Here is a 16,311-nt window from a genome sequence, read left to right as displayed (position 1 = left end):
TGCCCTTTAGCAACAGAAAATGTGCCAACCCTTAGGAGTAATGTGAACCAAGGTCTTCATGTTGAATACAGCCACATTTACCCATTAAGCATCATGATTCATTTTCGAGGCCAAACCAAATGAGACAATAGGTTCAGTGATCACTTATTTAAATTAGAGTATATAAAATAATCCCAGTTCTAAAATCTGTTGAAAGAAGAAGGCTGCCAGGGGCAATTCTGTGATATTAGAGTGCTCATCTAATGAGGGGAGTTAGTAGGAAGAAATTGCCAGAAGCAGCCAAGTCCTTTCCTGAGTGCAGATGAGGGACCAAGGAGGACAGTCCCTGATATCCCCCAGGTCTACTCCATTTATACACCTATCGTGTTTAGTATCAAAGCAGCATGACTCCACATAAGTATAGGGTTTTTTTGTATACATCAGTTGTAGAATAAATCTAAGTTTAATAAGTCATTTAAAAATAAAATCTCCATTAAAACTTGAGGCCTTTCAACTAATTGTGCTAAAACTTAATTTTAAGTTTTAAGATTGGGCCAGAGCTTTCTTAGAAAGATTGCTCCTCAACTTCCTTAACCTGTAGTTACAATTCAATCTGTTATCTTACAAAGATTTATTTAATCAGTAAAAATAATCTTTGCTTTATAGTGGTGGATACTCTGCCCACTACTACTCAAAAATTTAAATGCCCAAATATCCTTGTTAACATCACCACCACTACGGGACGCTCAGTGCAGTGACTAGCAAGAGAAGGTGAAAACTTGTGTAGTTTAACCTGAATATCCAATTATTTACATCAAGATTACAGTGTCTATGGCATTTGATCCTTGCACCTCAGAATTATAATTAGGCAACTATTGTTTGCATCGGCTTCCCATTACTTTGTACCTGTCAGGGAGAACAGATGGAAGGTAGACTTGAACTCTAATGTGAAACATTAGCCAAACATATTCAATCGGGTTTATTCTGAAAAAAAAAAAAACAAGTAAAATTAGAAGAAATGTTATATTAAAGTTTGTATGTGGTAAAAAGTAGAAGGAAAAGGCAAACATATTTTATACCAAATAATTCCTCTAATAATGTAGAAAGTAAAGATAACTATAAAAATGTGCTACATGTGATGGTCAATCTCAAATGTCAAACTGGTTGGATTAAAACAATGCCTAGAAAGTTAATAAACCACCTTTCTAGTTGGGTTTAGAGCCTATTGGTTTCTAGAACAGTAATTTGAGGGAAGTGGCCCGCCCTGCATGTTGTTGGCACTGTCGAGGATGCTGGGGGCCCAGTTGGAGCAAAAGCAGAAAGAGAACCACCATACAGGCTCTTCTTCTCTCTCTCATCCTGGCTTCCATGAAGTGGGCGACTTTGCTCCACTCTGCCCGCTTCTTCCAACACTCTCTGCCTTGGCCCTGGCCCAGCATAATAGAGCCAGCAGGCTATAGACTAAAAACTCTGAAACTGGGAATCAGAATAACATTCCTCCCCTAAGGTTTCACTCTCAGGGATTTTTTCAGAGCATCAGAGAACTAACAAACCGTATCTGAAAATTCCAACATGCATGGATCTTCATGTCCTGTACAGAGCTCAAAATAAAATAACATAATTTGTTGGTTTTCAACCTCGAGTTCAACCTAGATACTTCAAGCTAGATAACCTGTCTGTGTGGGTATACATGCATACAGTGTTAGAAATTTAGTAAATTGATACAGAAAAATGACCTAATTTCTTTATACTAACAAGTGGAAATTAAGAAAATAATTTCTTGTAACAATAGCATCAAAAAGCATAAAATACTGTACTCTGTAATTAACTGTGAATATATAAAACTTGTGCAATGGAAGCTACAGAGTGTTCCTCAAAGAAACTAAGACATAAATCATGGAAAGGCATCCCAAGTGCATGGATTAGAAGTCTTCATATTGTTTCTTTTATTTTAAAAATTTAAAAACAGAAAATAATGAAGACAAAAATCAAAACAACACAAAAACAACAAAAATGATATATGACCTCAAAACAAAATGACAGAAGTTTACAATATACAATGGTTGCTATTACATACTGTTAACTTCAATGAAGTTGCTCAGTCCACTAGACATAAGAATGTTAGCTTGATCAAACAATCAAAGACGGTAACAAGTAAAAAAAAAAAAAATGAAATAAAACATTGGAATTGATGCAGAGATTCACCATACAAGATGGTAAGAGTTCAACAATGGTTCTTAAACTGCATATTGTTTTCAGACCAGTCATTCTGATTACCACATTCAAGCATGTAAAACTGGTCAAGAGAAAAGAAAATTTTATATATACATATAAATTCTGTCTTTCTTTTTAAAAAAACCAAAATAACAAAAACAAATACATAAACAAAACAGCATAGAGAGCAATAAAAATGATATAGTATTTGAAAACATAGTGATAGGATATTAACAATGGTTGTTATATTACATAATATCATCTTCAAAATGGTTGCACACATAACCAGATATAGACATGCAAGGTGGATCAAACTATTACACATTAACAGTTCCTTTCAATAAACCAAAAGATATTAGTAGTACAAAAGCTTCCCTCTTCCTTCTCTCTTTTTTCTCTCCCCTGCTTCATCCCAGTTGCTCCTTTCTATTTGAGCAGTTTCTTTTCCCTTTCACAATATCTATGTACCTTTCAGATTTTATTTACTCTTTCAGGTTCTTATAGGAGGGAGGAAATATGATGTTTACACATGTGAATCTGATTTATTTCACTAATGAGTATGGTGTCTAGTTGCATCCATTTACCTATAAAAACCTCTAGTTTATCTTTCTTTATAGCTGAGTAATACTCCATCGTATAAAAATACCACATCTTTTTTTATCCTTTCCTCAGTTGGTGGACATTTGGGTTGTTTCCCGGATTTAGCTATTACAAATTGTGCTGCTATAAACAGGGATGCACATATATCGCTGTGGTATGATGTTTTCAGTTCTTCTGGAAAAATACCCAGAAGGGGAATAGCTGGTTGAATGGGACCTGTAATCCTAGTTTATTGAGGAATCTTCAGACAGATTTCCATAGTAGTTGTACCAGTCTACACTCCCATCAACAATGGAGAAGAGTTCCTTTATACCCACAGCCCCTCCAGCGTTTGTTATGGGTTGATTTCTTGATGATAGCCATTCTTTCTGGGGTGAGATGGAATCTTGGGGTTGTTTTAATTTGCATTTCTTGAAAGACTAATGACACTGAACACTTTTTTATGTATTTATTTGCCATTTATTTGTGTTTCTTCATGTGAGAAGTGTGCATTTATGTCAGATGCCCATTTTTGGACTGGGTCTTTGAATTTGGGGGACATGCTTTTTTTTTTTTAACTCTCTATATGTTCTAGACAGGAGTCCTTTGTCTGAGGGACAGTTGGCTAAAATTTTCTGAATTCATGGGTTTTTGTTTTACCCTGTTGGTGATTTCCTTTGATGTGTAAAAACTTTTCAATAAGATGAGTCTCCAGTGGTTGATTCTTTGAAATATTTCCCATGCAGTTTGTTCTTTGTTCATGAACTCTCTACCTACCCGTATGTGTTCAAGACTCCCACCTACTTTCTCTTCCCTTAATTCTATTGTTTCTGTTTTAATTGTTAGATTTTAAAGCCATCTTGACTTTATTTTGGTGCATGGGCCTACCTTTGTTCCCACCTTATATATATTTGGTTTCCATGGTAACAGATTGGAATTTTGTAGCCCTGGCCACAAGTTGTTTTCCTTGTGCCACATAACCAGGTCAGGCTCTGGTCATGAGCTCAACCAGTATGATTTACACTTTTTGTACTGTGTTCTGTATGCCCCCTTTAGATAACCACACATTTCCTTTATGGTTACAGTGTTTATCTTGTGCCAGGGGAGGGATGAAACAACCTAGGCAGGGTCATAGGTGGTTATCTGGGTCCAGGTGTTCTTTGTCTCCGGAGAATCATCCCAGCGCTAAGTCAGGCTTGCAAAGTTAACTTTCTACAGTCCCTCCTGGATGTTTCTCAAGACACCATTTGAGGGTTGCACTAAGACTAGAATTATTCTATCTTAAAATGCTATGCTGAGTCCCCGTCCCCTACAAAACCTTTCTTTCAAACTTGAGGGAAAAATAAGATACTTCCATGACAAAAATCAACTGAAGAAATTCATGCGTGCCAAACCAATCCTACAAAGAGTACTGAAAGATATCCTACAAAGAGGTAAAACTGACCACAATCTCAAGACCAACAATAGAAAAGAACTACCAAGTAATGTAAGTAGTTAAACAGAGGGGGAAAGTGGAGAACCAACAGTGGGAAAATAATATGACAAGGATAAGTCAATACATATCATTAACAGCCATTAATGTAAATGGCCTCAATTCACCAATCAAAATAAGAAGACTGGCAGAGTAGATCAAAAAACAAAATCCAACAATATGCTGCATATTAGAAACACATTTAAATCAAAAGGAAATCCATAGACTGAAAGTCAAGGGATGGAAAACAATCCTCCATGTGACAGGAACACAGAAAAAAGCAGGAGTAGCTATTTTGTTTACAGACAAGGTGAACTTCAAACCAACAACTATCAAAAGAGATAAAGAAGCTCACTATATTCTTGTTAAGGGAAAAATGTAAGAGGAAGAGATAACAATCTTAAATATATATGCGCAGAATCAACAATGAGTAGACTTTGGGGAAAAGAATTTTCTCCAAAGAAGATATATAAATTGCCAAGAAGCATATAGAGGGGACTGGGGATTTAGTTCAGTGGAACAGTGCCTGCCCAGCAAGCCCCAGGTCATGAGTCCAATTCCTGGTACCAGAAAAAAAGGAAAAAAGGAAAAAAAAAAAAACAAAACACATAGAAAGATGTTCAACATAACTAATCATAGGAAAATATAAATCAAAACCTCAGTGAAGGTTCTGCAGGTAAGGATACTCAAAGTTACCAGCAGATCCTACCAAGTAAAATAATGAACAAGCTGTAATATCAGTGTGCGTGCATCTTCTGAATTCAGAACAGTGACATTTCAAAATAAGCCCTTATTAGAGAAACATCATGAGAGGAAGGTTTCCCGTGTTGGCATGACAAAATACTGGAAACAGACTCTGGAGGCAACAGGTAGTCCCCAAAGAATAAGCAAGCTATGGAGTGGAGGATAGAATCACACTGTAACATGCGGCTGGCACTGCTCACTGCTGACCTCCACACAGTTAAACCCTGGGCTTCAGCAATCACAACAAAAGCAACAAGCACCCTGTCATCTCTGCCTTATGCACATCACCGTTTTGTTCTTCAAAACACCACTTTGAGGGAGATGCCTTCAACACCTCCATTCAGATGAAAAAAATTAAAATGTTAAGTAACTTGCTCCACTAATACATGAAGGCTCAGTGGTTCAAACCCAGTTTTACGTCCGATACTAAGATTTGATCTTAGTCCCCAGAGAACCCAATACAGAGCTGGATACTATGGAAGAATTTAAAAAGTGGTGATTCACTTGGGGATAGATTCAGCTGTGCGGTGGAGACAGAAAACAGTGACAGTGCCCCACAGGGATCACCACTCACCCTATCCTTAATTTTTCTGTATTTTATTGAGTTATTTTCTGCTTTGTTCCTTCGTGAGACCTTTATTGAGCATCTACTATATGTTACATACCATGCTCAGGGAAGGAGGAATGAATGAAATACATGTCCTGCATTTAAAGGAGCTCACAGCCCAATAAGGGACTCCCAAGGTAAAGAGGTAATCTGGTGATGTTCAGACTGTGACGGGGCAGTGGTATTAGTGGGTGAAAAGGGCATGGTCAGAACCAGCTTGGAGGAGGAGGCAACAGTTGCAGTGGGGTAGGGTGGAATGGAGAGGATGCGGTGGCATGGACAGGAGCTGGTACGACCTCAACTGGGTGAGAGGACAGGGGGTAGAGGACAGAAGCAGGATATTGGGGAGGAGACAGGACACAGAGCCCTGAAGGAGGGAGAAGGATGGAAGGGATAGGCGGAGGACGAGAGACAGGTGTGATGCTAGCCACTGAGGTCATCACAACTGAAAAGATAAATCGATCAAATGTTACTCATGTCCTTGCGTTATCTTTGTTTGTTTACATCTTTCATTAAAACAAGCAAACCTGCACCATAAGACTTCGAGGGTTTTTCAGGACAAACGCTATAATACTTTACTGGCAGCAGATGGCGCTACATGTACTTAAAAAGAGCATTATGCCAGTGTGAACAAAATACGTGGTGTTTTAAATTTTGTTTACTATGTAGTGAGATATATGGGTCTAGATTCAATCTTCTGCATGAGAGTAGCCAATTTTTCCAGCACTGTTTATTAAAGAGGTTGTCTTTCCTCCAGTGTATTTTTTTTTTGCTTTGTTTGTCAAAGTCAAATTCCTGAATGTGTTTGGATTGCTCCTGAATCCTGTGCTCTGTTTCAGTGATCCACAAGTCTGTTTTTCTGCTGTAGTTAACCATTTGGGGAAGATAAGTAACAATGAAATAGCTGGGGTCAAATGGAACTTCTACTATTAGTTTTTTGAGGAATCACTGGGCTGATTTCCAGAGTGGTTGAACTAGTTTATACTCCTACCAACGGTGAAGAAGAGTTCTTTTTCTCCCACAGCCTCACCAGCATTTGCTATTATTTGATTGCTTGATGAGGGCCATTCTTTCTGGAGTAAGATGGAATTTCAGTGTTGCATTTCTCTGAATGGCCAGTGATGTTAAGCATTTTATTATGTCCAATTGTACTTCTTCTTTTGAGAAGTATTTATTCATTTCACTTGCCCATTTTTAAAATTAGGACTTTAATTTTGCAGGCCCTCTAATGTTTTTGAGTTCTTAATATATTCTAGATATCAGTCTTCTGAGTGTAGTGAATTGATAACTGGTGGTCAACTTATAACCCCCAGCTAAACTGTGTAAGCGTGGTGCTGGGTGTGGGAGGCCCACCTGAGGATTGTTGCCAGCAGCACAAGAGGCAGAACTGGAGAAGAAGTTAGGCTGTTGGGAACTGAGGAAAGCTGTTGGGAGCTGGTAGAAACTGTAAGGAGCTGTTGGTACTTTTGGAGGAGTACATCATGCTGGTTTTTCTGAGGAACTTGGCTGTTTTCATCCTCCAAGGAGCTCAGGACCTTGTTAGCATGGAGAATAGCTTCGGTTCACTTTGGGGGAGCTCTGGTCCTCACTTTGGGCATCACTTCCTGGCTCCAGAGGGGAAGATGGTGTACTGCCAGTCTCCTGGAGAAGTTTGCTGCCTTGCTTCCCTGATGGCAACTCGACCATCTTGATTATCAGAGGAGCTCGGGACCTCACTGTTGCTGTGGATGGCTGTGGTGCCTTTTGGGGGAGCTCTGGCTCTTACTTTGCACATTGCTTTCTGGCTCCATTGCAGATCCCTCAGCCTGCTAGCACACATCCTTCATCCCATTCGCACAGACCTCCTAGATTCCACCACTGACCTTTGGGCCTTCCCAGCTCAGATCCATGAAACAGGCCTGCATGAGACGTTGTCATGGGCTCTGGGCCTCCAGTTGGATTTACAGAAGGCATTGTTATGGGCTCTAAATATTCAGCTGGACTCATGACGGACATTAAAATGGGATCCAGGCCCTCAGCTGGATTCCTGGTCTATGGTGTGTGGACAAATTTCCTGCACTCTCTTGTAGATCATTCTTTGAATAACTATTATAAATAATTTTATAAAATATGTGTCCTGTATTACATTGTTTTGCCTTGCAAAAATATCCCCCAAACCCACTGAAGAATAGCTGGCAAAAACTATTTTCCCATTCTAGAAGTTGTGTCTTGAGAAGCTTTTTAATTTGATATTATCTCATCTGTTGATTCTTACTACTATCTTATGCCACTGCAGTTCTGTTCCTAAAGTCCCTGCCTATATTTATGTCTTCTAGAAATTTACTTATTTTATCTTCCAGTAGATTGTTTGTTTTAATGTTTAGATCTTTGAGATCCATTTTGATATTTGTTTAATATATAGTGAGATACATATATGCTCATGTTTACAGCAGCACACTTCATAATAGCTAAATCTTGGAAGTGGTCTCTAAATGCGTCAACAGATGAATGGATAAAGAAAATGTGATATTTATAAACCATGGAGCACTACCCTGCTATCAAGGATACATGTCTTGGTTACTCTTCTCTCATTGCTGAGACAAAATAACTGACACTCAAGGTTAAGGAAGGAAAGGTTATTTAGCTTACAGTTTGTGGAGGTTTCAGTCCATAGTCAGCTGGCTCCAAGGTAGGGTGGCATGGCACAGTGGCAACAGTTCAAGACAGAAGTCAGCAAGAGCAACAAGAGCAAAAGAGGGGAGAACAAGCCTCTTTTCCTCCTTTAAGCAGGCTATCCCACCCCTCCAGGGCGGATGTAGCAGTCACAGTCTCCATGCCTTCGTCTTGCACAGCATGAGGATGTTTATAAATTGAGGACCTTGTTTCCCTGTTGAGTCACTTAGTTAAACTTTTAAACCTCTCAAGTTCACACAGTGCATTAACCATTCCAATACACGGAGTCATTTGTAAGAAAATAGATGGATCTTGAGACCATAATATTAAGTAAAACACATCAGACATACAAACTTAAACATCACATGGTTTCTCTTTTGTGAGAAACCTAAAATACAAATAAAGAGCAAAATTAAAGATAATAGGAAGCCAGGCATAGGCGCATGCTGGTAATCCCAGCATTTAGGAGGATCACTTTAAATTCAAGGCCAGTCTGGGCTACACAGTGAGATCCTGGAGACCCTATCTCAAAAAAAAAAAAAAAAAAAAAAAAAAAAAAAAAAAAAAAGAGAAAAAAAAAGGAAATAGCGAGATAGATTTTTTGCAAATGGGAAGGAGATCAACATATGGGGGAGGAGGGAGGAAAGGAAAGGTAATGAAGAAAGGAATTAAGATGTGTTACATATATGTAATCCTAGTAGTGTAAGTATTATATATTGTCAACATGTGCTAATAAAACTATAAAAACATAAACTGTAGAAAAAAATGCTTTCAGTAAAAGACACATTGTCATTAATCCTCCTCAAAATACTCCCTTTGAGCATAATAATCTCATCCATTCTTGCCACATTCTGAAGCAGTTGTGGAAGCCCTCTTTGATCAAAAATATGGTAAAGGCTGCTGCTGAGTGAAAGGCAGCCTCAGAAAAGCATTATACTGTGTCCTCCTCTGCCTTATTCACCAGCTCTGGCACTATGTGACTTCTGGCTCTTCCCCAAAGCCAAAATAATCATGAAGTGGAAATATCTTTAATCACTTGAAAACATTCAGGCACCCATGACAGCACAACTAAAGACCCTCATGAATGAGGATTCTTAGAACTGCTTCAGACTCTGGCAGGAATGTTGGGATGAGTGTGCTCACAGCATGAAGGAGGAATTTGAGGGGGATTCATGCCAGTGTATGTTTCAGTATAATTTTACAAAATTTAAGCATGTACCATATATGTTGATCACATGTCCTACACTGTGATTTTTTTTTTCCAGTGGGCATTTCCTTCTCTTTATTTTTAAAGAAACTAAGCCAGTTTTTATAGTACAGTAAGTCATTTATTTAAAAATGTGGAATAAACTAGAGTTGTGGTTCGATTACTTTTCACAACATTATAAAGAGAATCTAATACTGCAGATGTTCATTTAAATGTCTGGTTTGGCTGGAGTAATTGTGTGACCAGTACTGAGCTCTCTGTAGACGTTCATGCTGTGCTATGTACTACGCTTCAGAGGTTCCCATGCCAGGCCTCTACTGATGCAGAGAACTGTTGTCCAACCCAGGCACTTCCCAGAGCATGATACTGCAGATAGACTGAGCATCTCCTGGGAATACAGGTCTACTTCTGACAAAGGCTGATGAGCCGCAGCCTCACAGCAAATCCTGGAGGGCGGAGGGATCCCCAGTAAGGATGTAACGTGAATGATTTTCTGGATGGCACCATATCTGTGTGATCAGGAAAACTCATGGAAACTAGGAAAGGTGACAGGGTCTAACTAGGAAGGGGTGACAGCCATTAAGACAGAGATGGTGAACTGGGTATGGTGGTGCATGCCGGTAACTTAGCACTCAGGGAGGCTAAGGGAGGACTGCAAGTTCAAGTCTAACCTGGTCAGTTTAGTGAATTACCCAGGCCCTATAAATCAACTGAGCTGTAGTTCAGCGCAAAGGCCCTGGGTTCGATCCCCAGTACTGTAAAAACAAAAACAAAAAATCAAAGAGGAGGAGGAGGTAGGGGTGGTGGGAAAGTTTCAGGCAAGCAGTGGACACTGGAGAAGGCCTCAGCTTTTTCAGCGAGGCACGTCAGAGCCAAGCATCCATCCTGGAGGGCCCAGCATCAGGTAGAAACTGCCAGGCTGAAACATGTTATGCTTGGTGCCTTGCCAGGACTGCCTGGAAGAGAGGACCTGGCCATGGACACTGGTGTTGCCTATGGTGCCGTCCTTGGACAGCACATTCTCATTTTAGGGCTGGGGCTCTTTTGTGGCCACCACTCCATCCAAGATAAAGAAGTAACCTTAGGGTCTGCCATCCCATTTGCATCTCTCAGCCCGCTCTCATTATGCACTGTCAGTGGGCTCCTGCTTTTCTGGTAGTTGTGGTTCCACATTGGTCTACAAGTTAATTCCTAGATCTTCGGATGAAATGTCGAAAGGAAGGGTGTCACATATTTGTGTTCCAAGGTTGTAAGTGCATTTCAACCTCAGCAAGTGTAAGAAGGAAGAAAATAACCATGAAAATTCTTCTAACATAATTCAAAGTCAAACATAAATGATCTCATTTGGCCATTTGCATTATTGATATATCTCTTGATATACTGACAGTACCTTTTTATACCAACATCCAGTTTGAAATTGACAATGGTCATAGGTGGTATTAAGCAGACTACATGGGCAGTACTTCATAATGTACACATGTACTACCTTGTTTGAGCCTCATACTTATGTGAGGCAGGTATTCGAGTTAGTTTACAGGTGATGGAACATTCTGAAAGTTAAGTGATTGTGGAGGAAGCACATGAACCACTGGCCCAGTCCATCTTCCTGTAGACCCTGCTTCCTGCATGGTCTGCCTCCCTTTTACCCCTCAGGCTTAGGGTAGAGACCCCGACATGCATGGACTTTACTAAGCTAGCATATGCTGCCTTGTGGTTCTGAGCACCTTGAAGGTCCTGTGCTGCTGCACCTGCTGCTCCCTGTCTCTGGAATAACACACCCCATGTCCTAGGTCACCCCCCACCTTCCCGTGAGGGTGCAGATCAGCAGCTGAGATGATGCAGTCTGCTCAAGTGTCCTTCTGCTGTGCCTCAGCGTCAAGCACAGGGGTTGTCACCCACCAGCTTCTGAGTCTGTGAAAGGACTTGAAACCAGGGTGTCTTTAAGGACAATATGGACAGACGCTCACATATTGTGCCCCTCCAGCTGGAGGACAGTGCATGTTGCCAAGAACAAAGAAAGGGGGCTAATTATTGCAGGAGACACAAAAATTAATTCTTAATTCAACTCCATTTCAGTGTTTCCTATTGCATATTACTGAAACAAGTTGGAAATTTTCTTGGATAAATAAAATTTCTTTTCCAATTATGTGTGAAGGCGTATTTTGTGTTTTTTCTTATCTAAATATAGGAAGAAATGAAAAACAGTAATTTCACGTTCCTTAAGAGAAACAGGATGGATGACTGATCTAAAGTTCTAATCAATGTATTGCTAAAACTGGGCTAAAAAAAATAAAGCACATTGAATTATTCTTTTCTTATTTATGATGAGACATGGGTGTTTGACATACAAAAGCCATCAAATACACTTATAGGTTGGATCACAAAAACAGAATTCTCAGCGTATGGAGTGAACCTTTAAGTATTTGTTCTTTTTTCCTTTTTTTTAGTGGTAGTAATTGAACTGAGGGCTTTCATATGGAGCTGTATCCCCAGTCCTTTTTGTTTTTTATTTTAACACAGAGTCTCACTAATTTGGGTAGGCTGGGGTTGAACTTGTGACTTCCGGGCTCAGCCTCCTTGAGTGCTGGATTACATGCGTCTACTACCATGCCTGGTTCTTGTCTATTGCTTCTATGTATGTCATTCATTCTTTTGCCTAGACTGTAGGCTCCCAGGAGAAAAACAACCAGTCTTGTATGTCTGTCTCTTTCTGATTCTCTATTACTGCTCCTCAAACTTACGATGTAAAGCAAAAACCATTTTCTGATGTTCCTGGATTCTATGGGTGGTGAACTCAGACTGGGCACACCAGGGTACCAGGAACTGTGAAGGCTCTGAGATTCTCACTCACTTGCAAGCCAATAAGCTAGCTGCCACAGCTGAGTGGACGCAGGTAGAAAACAGGAGACCGGGCCAGAGGCTTGAGTTTGCATAGCAATAGCAGGAATCTGAGTACCAGTACTTTCTTGTGTCCATCTTTTGGGGCCTTTCTTGTGTCCATTTTTGGGGTGCTGCAGAAAGAGCCAGGCTACACCTTAAATGTAGTGGATGGCATTTTAAAAGAGGGACCTAGAGCACTGGGAACCCCAATCAGCAGGCCATGCCTACCATAAACCCAAGCAAGATGATATTTTTACTGAAGAGGAATAAGTCTGCTGAAAGCAAACTTGCCCTTAGCATCAGAGGGTGAGGTAGTCTCTTTCTTCTGGGCTGTTCACTCTGTCAGCATCTTCCAAATGAGCATCTGGAACAAAGGCACTGGTGCTTTGCCCAGCAGATACTCAGAAATGTGAGAGACACGTGGGAAATGGCTTCAGCTGGGGACCCACATGGCTGGGGCTAGAGTTATCTGGAGGCTTCTCCATTCCCGTATCTGGTGGCTGCATAGACTGGAAGCCTGTGTGCTCAGCTGGGACTGTCACCTGGAATCACACTTTTGGGGTTGAGGTTGTCACACCTGTTGATTATAAGAAGGCCACCATGGGCAGCCCATATTCATCAGGAAAGGAGGCAGATTTGGCTCTAACTGTGGGTGTCTGGCCATGCCACACTGGAGCAGAGCACACAGGGCAAAATATTGTGGTGGTCCTTGGAAAGCCTTACGCTATTTGTGTAGAATGAGCACAAGTCTGTGCTCATTGTAGACATAACTACACTCTAGTGTGCAGAAAGAATCTCCATATGCAGGCTGCCATTCATGCCGCAGAGTGTACCGGAAGACAAGGTCCACATGAAACTACTGGCTGTGGCCTTGGGGCAGTCACTTGCCTAACTGAGCCTTTGAATCCTTGGTGGCCAGGAAAGCACCAGAAACATACAGGCCCCAGTCCCTCTGCTTCACAGGTAATGTCAGGTGAACAGAGTCCAGAGAGTCTTGCTTGGGGCTGGGCAAGTGTGTCAGGGGCTCTGAGGACTGCTGGGGGATATATGTCTGCCCTGGAGGTAGAAGTCTATAGACCATCTGCACAGAGGCTCCTCTGGGCCCTCAGTGGGAGGCACACAGCTTCTAAATTAATAATGTTACCCAAGCCTTTTAATCCATCTGAGTGACAGGGAGCAGCAAGGGGAGCATCTAGCTTTCTGCCCTCTGGTGGCTGGACCACAGGACTAAGTGGACCATTACATGGCTTCTGGGCTTCTTCTAGTCCAGGGCCCACTTCACCTAGTGAAAGGAGAATAAAAAGTGTGTGTTGGGGGAAGGATAAGATGTGAAGGGAGATGTGAGGAGCAAAAAGATAGCCGGCATCAGGATTACACTGTGACTGCATTCGGTTTACTCAAACAGCTAGCAGTGCTCTGGCAAGAAGCCCACGTTACCTTCACTGTTGTGAATGTAAAGGATAAACACGTCTTTGACAAGATGGCTACTGCTCCTACTGCCAAAATGTAGACATTTTTCTATTATCTATTATTACTGCTCTCTATCAATTAAAAACTAATTTAGGGTTTATCAATTTTGACTAAATATACTGTTAAAATGTACTAATCTGAACTTGACACAGCTAATTTATAAAGCATAACATAGGACATCTCAAAGGAGAAAATGCCTTGGTTGAAGCTTAATCCATTTATTTATGACAGTGTAGAACACTCTACTTTTAGACATCAGTGGGTTTTGGTTTTGTTGACATTTTTCCTTGTTTAACAGAAAGCAAGCCAGGAAAACCACATGGTGACTGGTAGCAACAGTATCAGTAAATGGGAGAAAGTACACAGAACATTCTTGCTTGGAATGATGTTAAAGCAGTTGGTCAGTAAGTCTTCACCATCTAAGACCTATGACACAGTCATAGTCAAATAGCATGGGACAGGAACCCTCTCGACACAAAGGTTTTTGTTTTATACATGGAATATCATGATGGGTAGAAGGCCACCAGCTCTTCACTGGATTGCTCTGAGATTCAGAGACATGGATATTTTTCATTTCAAGCCATTGTGCAACAGTTTCTTTTAACACCACCTTCTCATGCTCAGTACCACTAACATGTCATCTGGACACTCCCGCATCTCAATGCATGACACATAAGTGGTCACCTGCACCACACAGACACATGCAGTTAGGAGGCTGGAGGACTCTGCAAAGAGGGCAAGAAATCACGGGACTCTTGCACTGTGACCTAAGGACACATCTGTGTTTCTTGGTGGCACCCACTTCTGGAAACAATATCAGACCATGACCCAGTGAAGTCTAGCAAGCCCACCCCTTGTTTTACATGCACCATCAGGGCTTGTCCCAGTCTTCCGCCATCTCTTTCAGGCTCATATTCATGTCTTTGGAAACATGAAATGTCCCCAAATAAATGTACCCTTCTTCAATGAAACACATTTCCCACTCAAGGACTAACGCTGACTTCAAGCTAAAGTGAATGCAGGCAGCTGAGGGTCCTTAGAAAACTTCCTTAAGAATCAGAAATGTGTGTGATGTCACAGTTATCAGAGAGGTCTGCATGCTGCTTATTAAATTAAATGCACCTGGTGTGTTTATACAATGTGTCCAATGGCTTACAGATTAGGATCCTAGAAATAACACCTGTCTTACAGCAAAAAATATACATATAATACTGCACTACAGTCCATATAAATGATGAACTGCTTGAATATATCTATACCTCTACATATTTACAGATATGTACCCTGCATGTGGAGTCAGGCACACACACAGCAGCCCTTCCCTGGCTCTTCCACTTCAGTGTCCAGGACACCAGGTTGCAGTCTCAGTGGCTGACACAGGGGTCACCGCTGAGGACAAAGGACTGGCTTGATGCATCGTCCCCTGTGCAGGACCAAGTCAGCTGGACAGTGGCAGCCTGCCACACACGGCTTGTTGCAAGGACCGATCTCATTCCAGGTGTCACAGGTCTTCACACACCCCGGGCCACAGGTGTCGTACACAGCGCCGTGCTTGCACTGGGTGGCTGCAGAAGAGGAGACAAAGCAGGATCTGGAGGAACGGCTCAGCCTCAGCCTGGGGCCAGGCCTGCAGGCCGGGTCCATGCACAGACCTTTCCCCAGTACTCAGGTCTGCATGGCACTCAGATCTTCATTTTAATGAGGGAATAACCAACACCTTACATCCTTCACATACTTTGGGAATCACCTGCATCCATAAAAACAAATCCTAAGATCTATCTCTTGGGTCAATGAACTTCAAAATAGCATATACTAATAATGTAAGCTTTCCAGTCTCAGGTAAGGCAAACTATAAAGCATAAGCCTGTAGGAAAATGTGTAAGGTTATTTGGTTATTGCAAACAGCATGACAAATTAATCCCTAGTAGTCCTTCTAGCTATGGAGCTGTGGTGAATAAAAATATTCTGTGCAACTTTATAAATATTAAACTATATGAAATTATATACACAGAAATAAAAAACCTACCAAGGATATTGGAAATGTGTGACATATTTTAGTCAAAAACAATCAATTTGAGGCAAGTTAGAGCAAAAGTGGGGCAGAACCACAGACAGAGAAATCAGATGTGTGACTGAAGCAAGGGCAGTAGCCGGGCTGGGGCTGGCCAGGGTATATGAAATCAGTGAGGTAGGTGAGCCTGGCCAATCTGCTATCATTATGAACACAGAGCTGACGTGATTCGGACAACAGAGACCCTGAAACTTCATGAACAGATTCATAGGCAGACACTTACAAAAACAACCTGAAAATCTTACAACACTCAGATTTTTCCACCTGAGTCGCTTCCAGGGACAATGGGAGGGACGGCCCCATGCTCTCATCACCAGGAATTTTGTCACACGTGGGAATCTGGAGCAGTGATTCTCCCAAAACATCAGTAACAATCCACCTTCACTTGAAATTGCTCCAAACAAAACCCATAATAACAGAGGGTCCATAGTCAGCAG

General features: G+C 41.2%; 1 protein-coding gene across 1 annotated transcript in view; it reads right to left on the bottom strand.

Moving 5' to 3' along the window:
• Positions 1-14,001: 14,001 nt before the first annotated feature.
• Positions 14,002-16,311, bottom strand: part of LOC102004870 (BMP-binding endothelial regulator protein) — a gene marked incomplete at its 5' end in the record, with an annotated part of 243,075 nt that continues 240,765 nt past the window's right edge. The window contains 1 exon segment of the mRNA XM_005414284.2: positions 14,002-15,368. Within this exon segment, the coding sequence (XP_005414341.1) occupies positions 15,187-15,368 (182 nt within the window). The 3' untranslated portion in view covers positions 14,002-15,186.

The sequence above is a fragment of the Chinchilla lanigera genome, unplaced genomic scaffold (assembly GCF_000276665.1).
Source record: "Chinchilla lanigera isolate Chin_1 unplaced genomic scaffold, ChiLan1.0 scaffold00181, whole genome shotgun sequence".
Taxonomy (NCBI): Eukaryota; Metazoa; Chordata; class Mammalia; order Rodentia; family Chinchillidae; genus Chinchilla; species Chinchilla lanigera.
The sequence above is the reverse complement of the archived record's forward strand: the minus strand, read 5'-3'. Positions and strand labels throughout refer to the sequence as shown.